At 34.9% G+C, this 15,959-nt stretch overlaps 3 protein-coding genes across 4 annotated transcripts; 1 reads left to right on the forward strand and 2 right to left on the reverse strand.

The window, feature by feature from the left end:
* Window positions 1-1,852: 1,852 nt before the first annotated feature.
* LOC140958201 (protein INVOLVED IN DE NOVO 2-like) lies at window positions 1,853-2,526 on the reverse strand. Its single transcript, XM_073415574.1, has 2 exons — window positions 2,232-2,526; window positions 1,853-2,100 (listed from the first exon to the last, which is right to left on the reverse strand). Exons 1-2 carry the CDS (start codon window positions 2,524-2,526, stop codon window positions 1,853-1,855), a joined length of 543 nt encoding a protein of 180 aa, XP_073271675.1.
* Window positions 2,527-5,247: 2,721 nt separating this feature from the next.
* LOC140971327 (ATPase 8, plasma membrane-type-like) lies at window positions 5,248-9,857 on the forward strand. The gene is made up of 12 exons (XM_073433541.1): window positions 5,248-5,494; window positions 5,885-6,103; window positions 6,188-6,325; window positions 6,417-6,731; window positions 6,913-7,359; window positions 7,483-7,605; window positions 7,695-7,799; window positions 7,895-8,719; window positions 8,818-8,991; window positions 9,104-9,286; window positions 9,403-9,584; window positions 9,702-9,857. The coding sequence occupies exons 1-12, from the start codon at window positions 5,444-5,446 to the stop codon at window positions 9,796-9,798; spliced, it is 2,859 nt and encodes a 952-aa protein (XP_073289642.1). The 5' UTR covers window positions 5,248-5,443; the 3' UTR covers window positions 9,799-9,857.
* Window positions 9,858-10,087: 230 nt separating this feature from the next.
* Window positions 10,088-14,655, reverse strand: LOC140971328 (uncharacterized). 2 transcript variants are annotated; one of them, XM_073433543.1, is made up of 9 exons: window positions 14,442-14,655; window positions 14,306-14,363; window positions 13,640-13,748; window positions 13,350-13,491; window positions 12,887-12,938; window positions 12,652-12,798; window positions 12,462-12,573; window positions 12,035-12,146; window positions 10,088-11,738 (listed from the first exon to the last, which is right to left on the reverse strand). In XM_073433543.1, exons 1-9 carry the CDS (start codon window positions 14,606-14,608, stop codon window positions 11,279-11,281), a joined length of 1,359 nt encoding a protein of 452 aa, XP_073289644.1. In that variant the 5' UTR covers window positions 14,609-14,655; the 3' UTR covers window positions 10,088-11,278. The 2 variants fall into 2 exon arrangements, with proteins under 2 accessions (XP_073289644.1, XP_073289643.1); XM_073433542.1 differs by having other exon boundaries at window positions 12,035-12,161.
* Between the last annotated feature and the right edge of the window lie 1,304 nt (window positions 14,656-15,959).

Below are 15,959 nucleotides of genomic sequence, written 5' to 3' on the forward strand. Positions count from 1 at the left end.
ATATATATACACACACACACACATTATTTGAGAATGTGTTTCAGTCTTTCCTTGATCGGAGGCTTGATTATTCTATATATGTATGAACCTTATAAAATAAATAAAATATAAATTATATCCCTAAATAAAAGAAATAAAATATATGAACATAATAATAATAAACTCTTCATAATGAAAAATGCATTGTAAACTGAAATCTATGTTGTTTTCATATGCAAGTAGATCATATCATCGAACTAATCAGAATTTAAGCACCAAATGTATTTTTGAATTATTTATCTCACGAGTTATACTGAACAGTGCACCTATTTTTTTATTCTTATTGAAAATTAGTTGTCTAAATGTGATGCAAAAATCAGTCTGAATTATTTATACAATTTATAATAACTAAATATATCATAGTAACACAAAATCATATCTCAAATTAAATGAATTGATATAATCAATGCAAAAATTTAAAAGTATTTTATGTTCTCAATGAAGTTTAGTTTCAATTTGAATAAAAAAAACAAAAAACATATAATTTATAAATTACATTGAATTGATATAAAAATAATTAAATTCAAATTTGAATTTAATAAAAAAATTTGATATAATCAATGCAAACAATAATTGAAGTTATCATTTATTGCAGTAAACCGATTTCGAGATTCGTGATATATTTATCTTTTTTTAGAATTGTTATTTTGGCGGGAACTTGCTATTTTAGGCAAAACTCTGCTTATATATAAATTGTTCAAAATTTCGGTATTTAGTTTATTTTTCTTTCTTTGTATGCATCTAAGTTAAAGGAAAAAAATATTGATACATATTTAGATATTTAGTAATTATTAGAAAAAAGGTGTGATACACATGGAATAAAGTTGTTTTGGTAAAAATTAATTATCTAAATGAATTAATATCACATCAATATTTTAATTTATTTTGTTTCGACATTAATATGACAAATATAATTAAAATTTTGAAAATTGAACATTTAATGACAATTTTTACGATTTTAAATTATGTATATACATATATATTGTTTTTAAACTTATATTTTTATTTTATCTCCACCAAATATAATAATGAGAAATATTAAAATATATTTAGTATATAAACAAATTATCACCATGTACGTGCTATTTGCAGCAAAGTATATAAAAAAAAATGTCACTTAAAAAAACTAAGAATTCCCCCACTATCCCCCAACTATCTCCACGTTTTAGCAATGAATTTAGCCAATATTTATTTTATTCTACATTTTTATAGTTTTTAAAAAATTGAAATTTGCAGTAACAATATATCATTTTAAAACAACAAAAGATCTTTACACACCGCAATTTTCTTTAAGATTTACTAGCTTTTCATCTTTTTCATTTATCACTGTCTGAAACAACAAAAGAAGTCATTCGAAGAAAGTGTTTGTAAAACATAAGATTGAATGATACAGGTGGAAATGATAAAACTCAGGAGGACTTGGACAATTTTTAACCACTCTGAATCCAACTTCATCTGTTAATCTATTCTAGTCTAGAATGAACTACCATGTGAATCAAAAAGAGAGCACATTGTGGAAGGATTCTGTATTTGCATGTCATCTTTCCACAAAAGATTTGTAGATAATGCAATGTGTTTTTCAAGGTGGACCTGAGTTAAATCAAGAGGGTAATCATGCCCAGTTCATGATAGAAGTAGCTAACACTTTGAGCTAAAATCATGTGGCTATATATATCATCAGCTCCTTCAGAAAAACACAAATTATCTCTTACATCTTGTGCAACAAATGTATTATCCTATGTTGCTTGGAGTTGCCTGTGAGCGCTAAATAAAACATATCATCTAAATATGTACATTGAATTTCCCATGAGCCCTAGAAAGCTTCTTCTTCCATGATATTCGAAACAGTTCTGAGGTTTCCAATCTTGTGAAGATTTTCTCCAACAATGTTATTAGCATTATAATCATCTGCCCTAGCAATCCATCCATAAAGATTGGATTTTGTTTCAATTTTTTCCAACCATTTCCTTTTTCCGTGTTGATTACAATCGTAAAATTTCTCAAATGACATGGCATTGTTAAACCCTTGCCAATCTTTAACAAGAGCGGTTCCTGAATGTCCTTAATAATTCCACAAAGGCCGCACTCTAGTCGGATTAAATCCCGTGCTTGCCAACTGATCCCTCGACTTAGACCCGCTCCCTCCAACATAACGACCATCCTTCAATTCAGTAGAATGTTGGCAACTATACCAATCCATGGCCAGACAAACATCTCATCATTATGGTCATGATCTACAAGGGCATCAGCCTCAACAGCAGGCTCTGAAGGACCAGAATGTGCATCCATGTCATTTTCCAAGTATTTTGCCAGTGCAACATGATTGGCCTTGTCTCTAGCAGTTCTTTTCGCTGAATTGCACTTGCCAATCCCACTTGCATGTTGCAAGAGTTCTTTATACAGAGAGTCTATCTTCTTCATGTTAGGACAACAGGGGCAAGTGTACACGTAATCAGAGATTTTAACCTGGTGCTTACCATTCTTCATGGTATAGAAAATACACAAATCCAAAACTTTCTAAACTATAGTTATTAAAACTACAAGGCTGCGGGTGATCTGAAGCCAAAGCATGCATGCAACTTACTAAAGCAAGGCTTACTAAAGAATTTAGATATATTAAATAAATTAGGCCACATATTACCCAAATGTACTTCAAAAACTGTTGAAAAATACAAATGATTCGTTGGTCTCAAACAAAAAATCAATGTCCATTACAATGTATTTCATCTTGTACTATTTCAAACTCTTGACTTCAGCCTTTAAGCTGCGTATCCATGGCGCATGCTTTGCATAGGAATTGCCTTACCTTGAGCCTAGGTGTGGATGGATTCTAATACCTATGGGCTAAACGCTTAAACCCTTTGATCTTGCAGACATGCAACAATAAAAACCGAGAAAACATGTTCAAGAAGACATACCTAAACCTCTAAACCTCACCGGCGTAAGCACCCCCTTAATTTCTTAACCCCCAACAGATCAGGTCGTGTTAAGATTGGAACTTGGACCTAACTCAACCCCAAAAGCTAGCTCAAGGGGGAAGGATTGTCCAAGTCCATATATGCAACTTTCATGTTATTTATCCAATCGATGTGAGACAATTAACACACCCCTCTCACGCCCAGGAATGAACATCTGGAGCGTGGAGTTTACAAATGACCCAACTATGGGCAGAATGGGTGGCCTAACTATAGGCAGTCCAACACATAACGATGGAACCTGTGCTCTGATACCACGTTAAGATTGGAACTTGGACCTAACTCAACCCCAAAAGCTAGCTCAAGGGAGGAGGATTGTCCAAGTCCATATATGCAACTTTCAGGTTATTTATCCAATCGATGTGGAACAATTAACAGGTCGCATGAGACTTTTTACGACAGGTAGAACAACAAATGGAGGGCCTACAACCACCTCTAACATCAATGTGACTCGATGGATCAAATCAGTTGCATCACAAAAAGTGCTTGTGTTAAAAGACCAAAAATGTTTAAATTAATCATATGTAGCTCAAATACAGGAAACTGTTTTCAAAATCAAGAAACAGAACATTATTCTTGGGCTTCGTCGTATTTCTCCACAGAACTTTCAGAGATAAACATGTAAAGTACGGAGCTTGAATCTTCAACGTTAAGACCGAGCAGAATGTAGGGAACACCATATGTATCTAAACTGACCCGCGGAGAGACTAATGACAAGTAGCTATTTCAACTGGTGATGATAATAGGTGGGGTTTGAACTCGGTCTTTTATTAAACCGGCCTTGGTCAGGAAGTGTGATCCCGGTCAAATGGGGGTGTGTGGCCGGTATAAATCTGCTCGAATATATATATTAATATTATTATATTTTATATTATATGAAATAATAAATATCATAATCTCTAAAGTTAGTCTACAATATTATCGTCTCTTGTTGTTATATTATTATTAAAATATTATTGTTTGGATATATTGCATATTTGCTAGAACTAAATTTTATTTAATAAAAGGGTTTGTGAGTACAACTCAAATTGGACTCGTCGAGTTTTTTTCGGTTAATGAAATTTTTGGAACATGAAAATATAAACAAATTTTTATTTTTAATTTTGAAAAAAAAATGAAAATCTTAAATATTAATGAAAATTTCCAATAGAACTTTAAGATTTATTTAATTTTATGGTATTCTCATGCGATAAGTTTCATAGGTATCGTTCAGTGTAAATGACAAGACAATAAATGAGTATACATCCTTATTTCACCTAATTTTTAGTTCAAATTCTACAAATAATTAAGTCTTAATTCATCACGTTATCCATATATATTGATTTATCATCTCTACGTTACACATTATTTATCATTTCATGAACAAAACATTGTATTATGAATACATATTTTTCATTTATATTTACAACCTATGTAATTTTTAACCAAGTATATATGACAATCTATTTCATGATATTCATTTAAAATTGAGAGCATAAAAATGTATTGGTTCCATTAATACGAAGATCAGTCCCAATTATAATATCGTACATGCATGTATAATCTAATCTACAAAATAATTACATGTGATAGCGTAGCATTATGAATTCTTTTCATGTCATTGTTTACGTGCTTGTATATATAAAACCAATTCTTGATCGTAGAGCAGAAATTTCACCATTTTTAATATTTTTAACTATTTACAATATTTCGTGCCATTGTATTTTGTTTTCTTATTACGTTACCTTATCAATTATATAGAAAAAAATTTATGTTACCTTTAAAATTTTTGTCTAGTTTCATTAGTTACTAATTATTTCTATGCCGTTGTGGACAATGTTTTCTATGAAAATTGGAGAAACCCAACTCTAAATTTAAACAGCTCTTATTTTTATTTTTTATTTTATTTATTAAAAAAAAATTTTGCGGGGTGGGGTTGTAATTTAAAGGCTATTTATGGCTACAAACAAACCTACACAAATATGAAAATCAAGACAATTTAAATAAAGCACGTACTCTTTAGGAAATTTTGAATATTGCCATCTAAAATGTTCGAATCCACTCAAGTTCATGGCCAAACTCCATGAATGGCTCTCCACATTTGAAGGCCAAAACTCAAAATCCTTTAGGTATATTACACAAAAGTTTGAGGTTCAAAATAATTTTCCAAAACAAGAAGTAAAAATGGTGTGATCCTCCACCATTTTAGAGAGCTCGAGGCCGCAAGAATTGGCTAAATATAAAGAGGAAAGGCCTCTAAATAGCCAAGGCTTCCCCTTCTACGTTGTGTGCTCATTGCATGGAGGCCTAAGGAAATTTATTGTTGTGTGGAAGAAAAGTGAGAGTAAGAGGGAGGGAGATTGAGAGAGATTTGAGTTCTCAATCTTTCTTCCTTAATCCATTAAAATTTTTTTTTTATTGTTTTCCTCTCTTTGAAGAAAAAAAAGATCATGGCATCTGATATTTCACTCGAAGAAATAAAAAATGAGACCGTTGACCTTGTAAGTATCGTTTTTCGTCACATAGGCTCATGAGCTGTTCGATTCGAGCTATATTTGAGCTTTTACATGATTATTACGAAAGCTCGTTAATTGGCTCGCGAGTTTTGAACTACTATCACTATTTATTTATATATTTGACATATTACAATTTCTGTATTAATTAAACATCATAACAATTAATGAAGTTCATTTGATATTCAAATTTTGAATCAATCTTCTCTTCATAATACAATGCATGCTCTTATAATATATATTTAATTCAATCAATAATTCGACTCGTTTCCACACTTATATCTAATGTATGTTTCTTGATCGAAGAATCTTGATCAAAATGGTTTTGGATTCAAGAAAGAGGAAGTGAATTATGGTATTTTTTTGTTATCCATACAGGAGAATATACCCGTCGAGGAAGTGTTTACACAGCTGAAATGTTCAAGAGAAGGTTTGACATCAGCAGAAGGGCAGAAAAGGCTCGAAATTTTCGGTCCCAACAAACTCGAGGAGAAAAAAGAGAGCAAGTTCCTTAAATTCTTGGGATTTATGTGGAATCCTCTCTCATGGGTCATGGAATCTGCTGCCATTATGGCAATTGTTTTGGCCAATGGAGGGGTAAAATTTCTTTAGGCCTCTAAAATTTCTTCATATAATTCAAAATATTAGTGCATAAACTCGATTTTTTTGTAATAAATGTAGGGAAAGCCTCCAGATTGGCAAGACTTTGTCGGTATCATCGTGTTGCTCATTATCAATTCAACTATTAGTTTCATTGAAGAGAACAATGCAGGAAATGCAGCAGCTGCCCTTATGGCTGGACTTGCTCCCAAAACCAAGGTACTATACTTCACATTTCATTAGGAGAAAAAGGATTCAATCTTTGATGTCTGTTCAATACCTGGCTAATTGTATGATTCATTTGTCGAAGGTTTTGAGAGATGGTTCCTGGTCTGAGCAAGACGCTGCAATCTTGGTTCCTGGTGATTTGATCAGTGTGAAGTTGGGAGATATTATCCCCGCTGATGCTCGTCTTTTGGAGGGTGATCCTCTCAAGATCGATCAGTCGGCCCTTACTGGTGAGTCCCTTCCTGTAACCAAGCACCCAGGTGATGGAGTTTACTCTGGTTCTACATGCAAGCAAGGTGAGATTGAGGCTGTTGTGATCGCCACCGGTGTCCACACCTTCTTTGGCAAAGCTGCTCATCTTGTTGACAACACCAACAATGTAGGACACTTCCAAAAGGTATAATTTTGTGAATAGAACATGAAAAAAGACACTTAGAAAAGGTGTCATCTCTTGAATGAAAACATGAAAAACTTGCTACTTGGAGACTGATGCTGCTAATAAAGATTTAAACCAATAAGGGTTATAAAGATTCTCGTTTCATCCATGCTGCTAATTCATGTTTCTTGAAATGACATAGGTGCTAACAGCTATTGGAAACTTCTGCATCTGTTCCATTGCTGTGGGAATGGTGATTGAGATCCTAGTAATGTTCCCAATCCAAGGCAGGAATTACAGGGAAGGAATTGACAATCTTCTCGTGTTGCTCATTGGAGGTATCCCAATTGCCATGCCGACAGTTTTGTCTGTGACCATGGCCATTGGATCTCACAGCTTGTCGCAGCAGGGAGCCATCACCAAGAGAATGACTGCCATCGAGGAAATGGCTGGCATGGATGTGCTCTGCAGTGACAAGACAGGAACACTCACTCTTAACAAACTCACAGTCGATAAAAGTTTAATCGAGGTTTTCCCAAAGGACCTCGATAAGGACAGTGTTGTGTTGTTGGCTGCCAGGGCTTCCAGGGTTGAGAACCAGGATGCCATTGATGCTTCGATTGTAAACATGCTCGGTGATCCAAAGGAGGTGAGTTTTGAATATTTATTATTTAGCCCTCGCTCTCTAGACTCGTACTCTTGATATCAGAAATGAATTGTTTTCTGTTATGTTAAAAATTGGAAAAAAAAACTTTTTCTTTTGAAACTTTAGGCAAGAGCAGGAATCACAGAGGTGCATTTCTTGCCCTTCAATCCAGTCGACAAGCGCACTGCAATCACATACTATGACTCAGATGGAAACTGGCATCGATGCAGCAAGGGTGCTCCTGAGCAAGTAACGGCTAATATCAATTTGTGTAGTAACTAATAAATGGTCTTCATCCGTTCCATAGTCTAGGGCTTATCTTTTTTGTGGTTTGACAGATAATCGACCTTTGTGAACTCAGTGGAGATGTAAGCAAGAAAGCCCATGAGATCATCGACAACTTTGCAAACCGCGGTCTTCGTTCTCTCGGGGTTGCACGACAGGTGATGGCCTCTCATTAAGTTATAAAACATCATTAGAATAACTATAAAATAAAATTTTTGAATACTAATAGTGTGAAAATTTGGTGTCTTCACAGACTGTCCCCGAGAAAACCAAAGAGAGTGCTGGTGGACCATGGGAGTTTGTTGGATTGTTGCCATTGTTTGACCCTCCAAGACACGACAGTGCAGAGACTATAAGAAAAGCTCTTGATCTCGGTGTCAATGTCAAGATGATCACCGGTGATCAATTAGCCATAGGCAAAGAGACTGGTCGTAGGCTCGGAATGGGAACCAACATGTATCCATCATCTTCTCTTCTTGGCCAGAGCAAAGATGAGTCCATTGCTTCAATCCCAGTAGATGAGCTCATTGAAAAGGCTGATGGCTTCGCTGGTGTCTTTCCAGAACACAAATACGAGATTGTGAAGAAACTGCAAGAAAGGAAGCATATTTGTGGTATGACTGGAGATGGTGTTAATGATGCTCCAGCACTCAAGAAAGCCGACATTGGTATTGCTGTCGCAGATGCAACTGATGCTGCCAGGGGTGCATCGGACATTGTTTTGACTGAGCCGGGACTTAGCGTGATAATTAGTGCCGTGCTGACCAGCCGAGCCATCTTCCAGAGAATGAAGAACTACACCATTTACGCAGTTTCCATCACTATCCGTATTGTCATGGGATTCATGCTCATTGCTCTGATCTGGAAGTTTGACTTCTCACCATTCATGGTTCTCATAATTGCAATCCTGAATGACGGAACCATCATGACCATTTCAAAAGACAGAGTGAAGCCATCTCCATTGCCCGACTCGTGGAAGCTTAAGGAAATCTTTGCCACGGGCATTGTCCTTGGAACGTACATGGCTATCATGACTGTTATCTTCTTCTACCTCGTGACTGACACCGATTTCTTCTCTGTAAGCTTATTAAAATTTCAGTTTCTTCATTTTTTTTGTTCGACTCTTTGGAAAATAAATAAAAATTTGATTATTGACAAAATATTTATTGCTTACAGGAAATCTTTAAAGTGAAACCTATTAGGGACAGTCCAGATGAACTTACTGCTGCACTGTACCTTCAAGTGAGCGTAATCAGTCAGGCACTCATCTTCGTCACAAGGTCACGAAGCTGGTCATTTGTCGAACGCCCTGGTCTATTGCTCGTGAGTGCATTCTTGATAGCTCAACTGGTAGGTTACAAGGAAACCTAATTCCTCAGTTTCATTAGAAATTACAGCTGATCAGATCATTCTCCTACTCAAGTGTTCGAAGTTTTAACTAACTAGAAGTTGTGGATTTCAGTTGGCTACAATTATTGCCGTATACGCATCATGGGAATTTGCAAGAATTCAAGGCATCGGATGGGGATGGGCAGGAGTCATCTGGATCTACAGCATTATTACTTACATCCCACTTGACATTCTCAAGTTCATCATTCGACATGCACTGAGTGGAAAGGCATGGGATTCCATGATCCAGAACAAGGTATGTACATGATGATTCAGTTCATCATATCTATATCAAACCAGAAATACAAAGTAAATAAGTTTACCTGCTATCATTTATTTAATTACATGTTCTTTTTCCCTTGTACAAATTAGACTGCTTTCACAACCAAGAAAGATTATGGAAAAGGTGAAAGAGAAGCACAGTGGGCAGTGGCTCAACGCACTCTTCACGGCCTCTCGACCACAACAGACACTTCTGGACTGTTCAATGACAAAAACTATCGTGAATTGTCTGAGATTGCTGAGCAAGCCAAGAAAAGAGCCGAAGTTGCAAGGTATCCATATACGATTTATGGAATGTCTTCTACTATTGGGCTTTCTTAATTAAAATCTTTTTTCTTGATCACTTACAAGACTGACTTCATTTACTCTTATGAAAAAACATATTGCAGGCTGAGGGAGCTTCACACTCTTAAGGGACACGTCGAATCGGTTGTCAAGCTAAAGGGGTTGGACATTGAAACCATACAACAGCACTACACTGTCTAAGATCCAATAAGTTTAACGGAAGGACTAAATTCATTGTCAAACAAGAGAAAATGGAGAATTGTATTCACAGTGAACATATTTGTTACATGTAAACATTCTTTTGTACTTTAAGGCAGATGTCTTCATTAAAAATCACATCTAGTACGGACAGTTACATTAATTGTACCATTAACTTGCATTTCTAGCAATTACTATATTTCGAAATAAGTTTTGAATTGATAGTTAGGGAAAGAACATACAAATAATTTTGGTTGATAAAGCATTTTTTTGGTTGAATGTGTGTTATTTTATTTCACAAGGCAGGGACACCCAGAGCAGTACATTATGCTCACCATTATAAGGGAAAATCAAAGATCGATATTTAGTCATGTATTGTGTCTGGGTTATCTACAATGTAAATGCTGAAAATAAATAAGATTAAAGTTAATTCTTAAAGATGGTCAAACAAGTTAAATTTAGCTGACATACAATAATTCAAAAAAATAAAAAGGAAGAAGCAAAGAAATGTCAAAATAAATTTGGAATGCTCTTATCAAGTATTACTTGTGCGACTTAGTGCATAACAGAGACACGAATACATAAAGTCGATCTCAACCAGTTTAAGGTTCGAGTTTGATGACGCTGAATGAAATTATTGAGAGATTACTCTTTAGCATATCAATATCTATAATGCATTCAAATAAAACGAACAAAATAACTAAAACTGAGGATATTGGATTTAGAATAGATAAAAAGGGCGAGCACAGCATGTAACACAATAAACCATTACTGTAATTCCCGTACACCCACGACTCAATGCCAGAGGACTGTAACCAGTAACTCTATTAATCTTTCTTAGTTTCAATCAAAATTATCACCTCTCTGCATATGTGAAAACATATTACATATATACGAGGAATAAATTCTTTCCGTGAGTAATCACAATCAAAAGATGGATCATAATTAAATTCTTGGAACCAATAAAGTTGAACAAGAAAATGAAGATAACTTCCACATGACGAATATGAACTGTTCTAAGCAACCAAGTTATACAACAGTGTTCCAGACTAAGTTGATATGATGCAAATCTCAAAGTATTCAATCATGTTGAGAATAAAATTTCATGGAATGATTTTGCCAGTAATATACCTGAAAATATGTTTGTACACGAAAAAATTGATTCTTTAGATTGTGTACGGTTCATAAAAGATCAACTTTTGGGCTCCTAATGCATAAAGTGAACTCAAACCTGGGCTCAAGAGTTACAGCAACAATAATTCCTTACTAGAAAGGGACAACGGGTCCTTTATAACCCAGGTCTTTTCAAATCAATGGAAAAGGTTCACTATCCGGCAGAGCTTCAGCACTTCGTCACAGAAGCACAGAAAAAGTTCATTGTTTTCGTGCAGGGGAAGAAATGCTGCAACTTCATGCCATCTTCACAGTCCTGTTCTTTAACTTGTGGAGATTATTTGGGATTTCAAAGCATTATCTCAGACAATTACTTGTGTGATTTATTCTTCCAAGAAGTTAATTCAGAAGGAAGTAAATCTTCATTACGAGATAATACCGCCTGCGCCATTAATTTGCCTAGCCAACCATGGAACAACAGGCCTCTTGCACCAAGGCCTGTGAACAGCCAATACTTGCAAGCATGAGTTCCATTCACAAATTCATCCACACAACCAAGTAGCGGAAGTGATCCTTCTGCCGTAAGTGGGGGCATCGCCCTCACTCCTGCAACCGCTCCAGCAACAGTCCAATATTTAATAGCTGGATATACTGCAGATGCCTTTGGAAGAAGCACTTTCATTGCTTCGGAAGCTTCCCCCGCAGTGACTTCCCTTGAATAATTCATTGATTTCCAATCCCATGTTGAGCCAAGATCTAGACGTCGAGCTCCTTGCACAGAAAGCCATGCATCTGACAAGATCGAAGGACTGTGGTCCAGATATGCTTCTCTAAAAGGTTTGGTCTCGAACATTATCAACAAATGAAAAACATAAGAGGTAAAAAACTTTAAAATGCTAATGATAAATCCAGAGAAGTCCTTCAAGGGATCAAATAAATCAGGATTAAATGTGTATCCTAATGAAATAAAAACAGAAGCTCATATGAATTTTTAAACATGTAGAACATTCATTCCATAATCTTAACATTCAAAATCACTAACTTGGCTGATGTGTTCTTCCAGTAGAAAAATATATCCGAGCGTGATCACCAAGAGACTAGTAGCAATAAACAGATCTAAATTAACCTGATATCATCCCCAAGTTGTAGATGAGTGATGATTCCTCTACATGTCCTAAGAGGCAGCTTTCCGGACAGCTCCGGCAGAAAAGCTGCTCTAGCTCCAAGGCAAATAATCACTGCATCATAGTACCCTGTAAAAATGATGCCATATTCTCCTATTATCTTGAGAAATTGAACATACCGTAGTACAAACTGTAAGTTGGACAATTCTCAGGATTATTGGGAAACACCATCAAGCTCAGGCAGTTGTTTACAAGAGTAGGTTTCTTGACCCTCTCTAGTTAATTCCCTATCCCATAAGACTGACTATTTCAAAACTAAAGGACTGTGTATGAGTTGTGGGGAAACAAAATAATAGTGGGATCATGAGGAGGTATATGATAAATATTCCTTTTAACTGATGCCAAAAATAGTGAGGACTGAGGACTCACCAGGCAGTTCCTGGAGGCTCTGGACAGATTTCTTGTAAATACTCAACTCTCTATGCACAAAACCAAATGCAGACATGCCACTTGCTATACTTTGACATGCTAAGTAAAGACCCTGCAAGGAGCACATACAGTGTTAAAAACCACTAGAAAAAGATATGGCAACTCTTGGACTTTTAGCCTTTACTCTAACCTGAAGGTAGCATTGAGCATTGATATTCAAAGCTTCAGGCATATAAAATGCTAAATTTAGAGGTACAGTCAAATTAGGAACAAGATTTTGAGCAGCTTCTTCGTGGATGGACTCTATCATGCAATCAGCTAGGCAGTTCTGAGCATTCTATTTCAAAAAAAGAGAGAGAGAGATGCTTTGCATCAGTAGGTGTTCATGCCAAGCTTGTCATTAATTTGATCAAGCATGGGCTTACTTCAGTCATTATATTCACGTTCTTCAAACTGACAGCTGGTCTTAAGATCCCTCTGAAGTAAACAACTTAATTTCAGATCCAGGTGCAGCAAGTAACTGTAAAATTAGATATCCCATACATTGAATATGAAGAAGTCAAAAGCACAATACAAATAGGCACATAGATTTGTTTCAGGACAAGAAGGAAAATATTTAGATCATGGAATCCTTCTTTTGGAAAGGGGAAAATATAAGATCAAAACAAGAAAGTTAACACTCCATAGGATTGCTGAAAATAATGAATTTCTAGTTATAAACCAGAGACAATATAGAAAAGTTGAATCGAAACTTTTAAGAAACTAATAATAGTCCATGAAGCAAAAGTTGTGCAGGCGCTAAAGGAAATTTACGTAGAAAATTATTGTTGATCATGTTCCACATGAGAATGAAGAAACAAAAAGGAAAAACCTGTAAAAAGAACATACTTTCTCCTGACTATTTGAGTTTCACAGTTTTGAGGAGTTTCTCGGTCTCCCTTATTTGCTAGATTAAGAAATGCATCTTCAGCAACATTTATTAGATTTAAACTCTCTTTCCAACACTCGGCACCGCGCCAAATAAGCTTGACTGGAAACATGGTGAAGCATTCAAGCAAATCAGCAAGATAAATTTTAACTATTATCTCTAATTCTTAAAATTTAAATCCACTATAAAGTGCTTAAAATAAATCAGAAGAAATGCCAAAAAAATGATTACAAGGAGAGGAAATATAGACCTTTTGGGGAGTATGGATGCAGAAGTCCCCCAGCAACACCAGATGCACCTCCACCAACCCCAGCTTCATCATAAATGTCAACACAAAGATGTATTTCCTTGGATCCATGCTAAAAAAGAATACTTTCAACAATTAACAGAAAAAAACGAATGAAAGACCAAATATAAGGTACTTTTCAACTGAGTAGTAAAATAGGAAAAATGCAAAACGCAAGTAATTTGACCGAATATAAATAGACTAGTGTCATCGTTTGGTATTGAGGTTTATTATCGCTATAATATATCAATGAAGCACTGTGCTCTAGTTATGATGTTAAACATCAGTTTATAAAATATTATTTTAAACCACCTATCTTAAGCTTATGCAATTATCATCGGTACTAAGGGCATCAACAAACAAAACGAAAAAGCTTCAATCTTTTACAGACAAGTTCCTTCAGACATTCTTTATTCGAATGCCCCGTAGTTTCAACCTAAAAAAAATTGAAAGTGTACAAAAGTCACAAAAGGCTTTTTTTCCCCATAAATTACATAGTAAATACTCTAAAGCCAGAAAATCCTTCCGACTCTTTGCGCTTCCGCTTTTCCATGTTTACAAGTAAAAATAAACAAGAGCACTAAAAAATAATTCAAGAAAAGTAATTTGAGTCAAAGAAATAGAGAGTACTTGAAGCAAATGCCAAGCAACAGACAACCCAGCAAACCCAGCACCAATAACTGCATATCTACAACGACACACCAACGATTACAACAAAACAGAGAAAGGGCTGTTCAGAAAACTACATTGCATAGTCCAGACGCACCTTAGAGGTCGTTTCGGTACAAAATTAGAAAATGAACAACTCGCAGAGGAGGAAGAAGATGAACAGCGCCAACTAGAGTTCGATTGTGCTAATAGTAAAGGTAGTGTCTTTTTGTGCCATTTCCGAGAGATGAATGTGGCGGGTTCTTGGCTCAAGATGGCGAGCATTTAGTTTTCTCGTCTGCACCTGTTGGTGTTCAATAAAATCTTCAATATTTACATATGAAAAGCGAAATAATCATAATAAATTTATATTTAATAATTTTTAAAGCTTTATTTTTTTTATGTATTATTTCATTTTTTATTAAAATATTTTGTATTAACTTACAATTTTGTAATATATTTTAGAATGAAAGAAATCGAGGTTCAAAAGATTTTAGTGTTTTATATTTTGTTCAAAAGATCCTAATTTTTTATGTTTATAAGCGACACATATGTCATCAAAATTTTCTTCTGAAACTGTTTATGATATTGTAAGAGTTAAACGATCAAACAATCTGATTTGGATGTTATATGTTAGAAATTATTTACACAATCATATTTTTGCATACTTAAATCATATGAGATTTTATAGGGTTTTACAACGTCTTTTTCGAGTGTTTGACAATCATCCTTGCATACTCAAATCCCAACAAGTCAAGTTACAAAATGTTTCGATAATTTGGGGTCTAATAATTGATGATGACCCAATAATTGAAATAGTTATTTCACATACAGTTGGTCAATAGCAACGTATATGTCTTGACTTGTTGGAATTTATGTCATCATCATCGCATTTTAAAGGTGATAATTGTCTACTACTGCACTACACGATCACTCGATTTCTACACTTATTGGTGATAATAGTCTGGAAATAGATGTCGTGAAATATACTTGTTATGTAGCATTGATGATTATTGGAGGAAATTGTTCTCAAATTATAAATGAGGGTCGGTTAGATTCATGTTTTTGCAACTGTTGCATGACATTAATAGTGTAAAATCTTATAGTTGGGGAAGTGCAGTTTTAGCATTCCTATATTGTGAGATATATAAAGGTTCACTTTCAAAATGCGATGATGATGACGTAAATCCTAACAAGTCAAGACATACATGTCGTCATTGACCAATTGTATGTGAAACATCTATTCCAGTCACTAGATCACCATCAATTATTAGACCCCAAATTATCGAAACATCGTGTAACATGACAGTTGTTTCACCACATCTAAAATGAAATGTGTGTGTCTCGCGTCGTCATCATTCAACAAGAGTAATAATCAAATGATTGTCAAACACTCGAAAACTACATTGTAAAACCTTATAAAATCTCATATGCTTTAAGTATGCAAAGATATGATTGTGTAAATAATTTCACATATAACATCCAAACCAGATTATGTGATCGTTTAACTCTTACAATATCATTATCAGTTTCGAAAGAAAATGTTGATGACATATGTGTTACTTGTAACTATAAAATACTAGGATATTTTGAGTATCGATTCCTGTCATTCTGAAATGTATTGTGAAAATAATAA

The sequence above is a fragment of the Primulina huaijiensis genome, chromosome 2 (genome assembly GCF_012295235.1).
Source record: "Primulina huaijiensis isolate GDHJ02 chromosome 2, ASM1229523v2, whole genome shotgun sequence".
Classification (NCBI taxonomy): domain Eukaryota; kingdom Viridiplantae; phylum Streptophyta; class Magnoliopsida; order Lamiales; family Gesneriaceae; genus Primulina; species Primulina huaijiensis.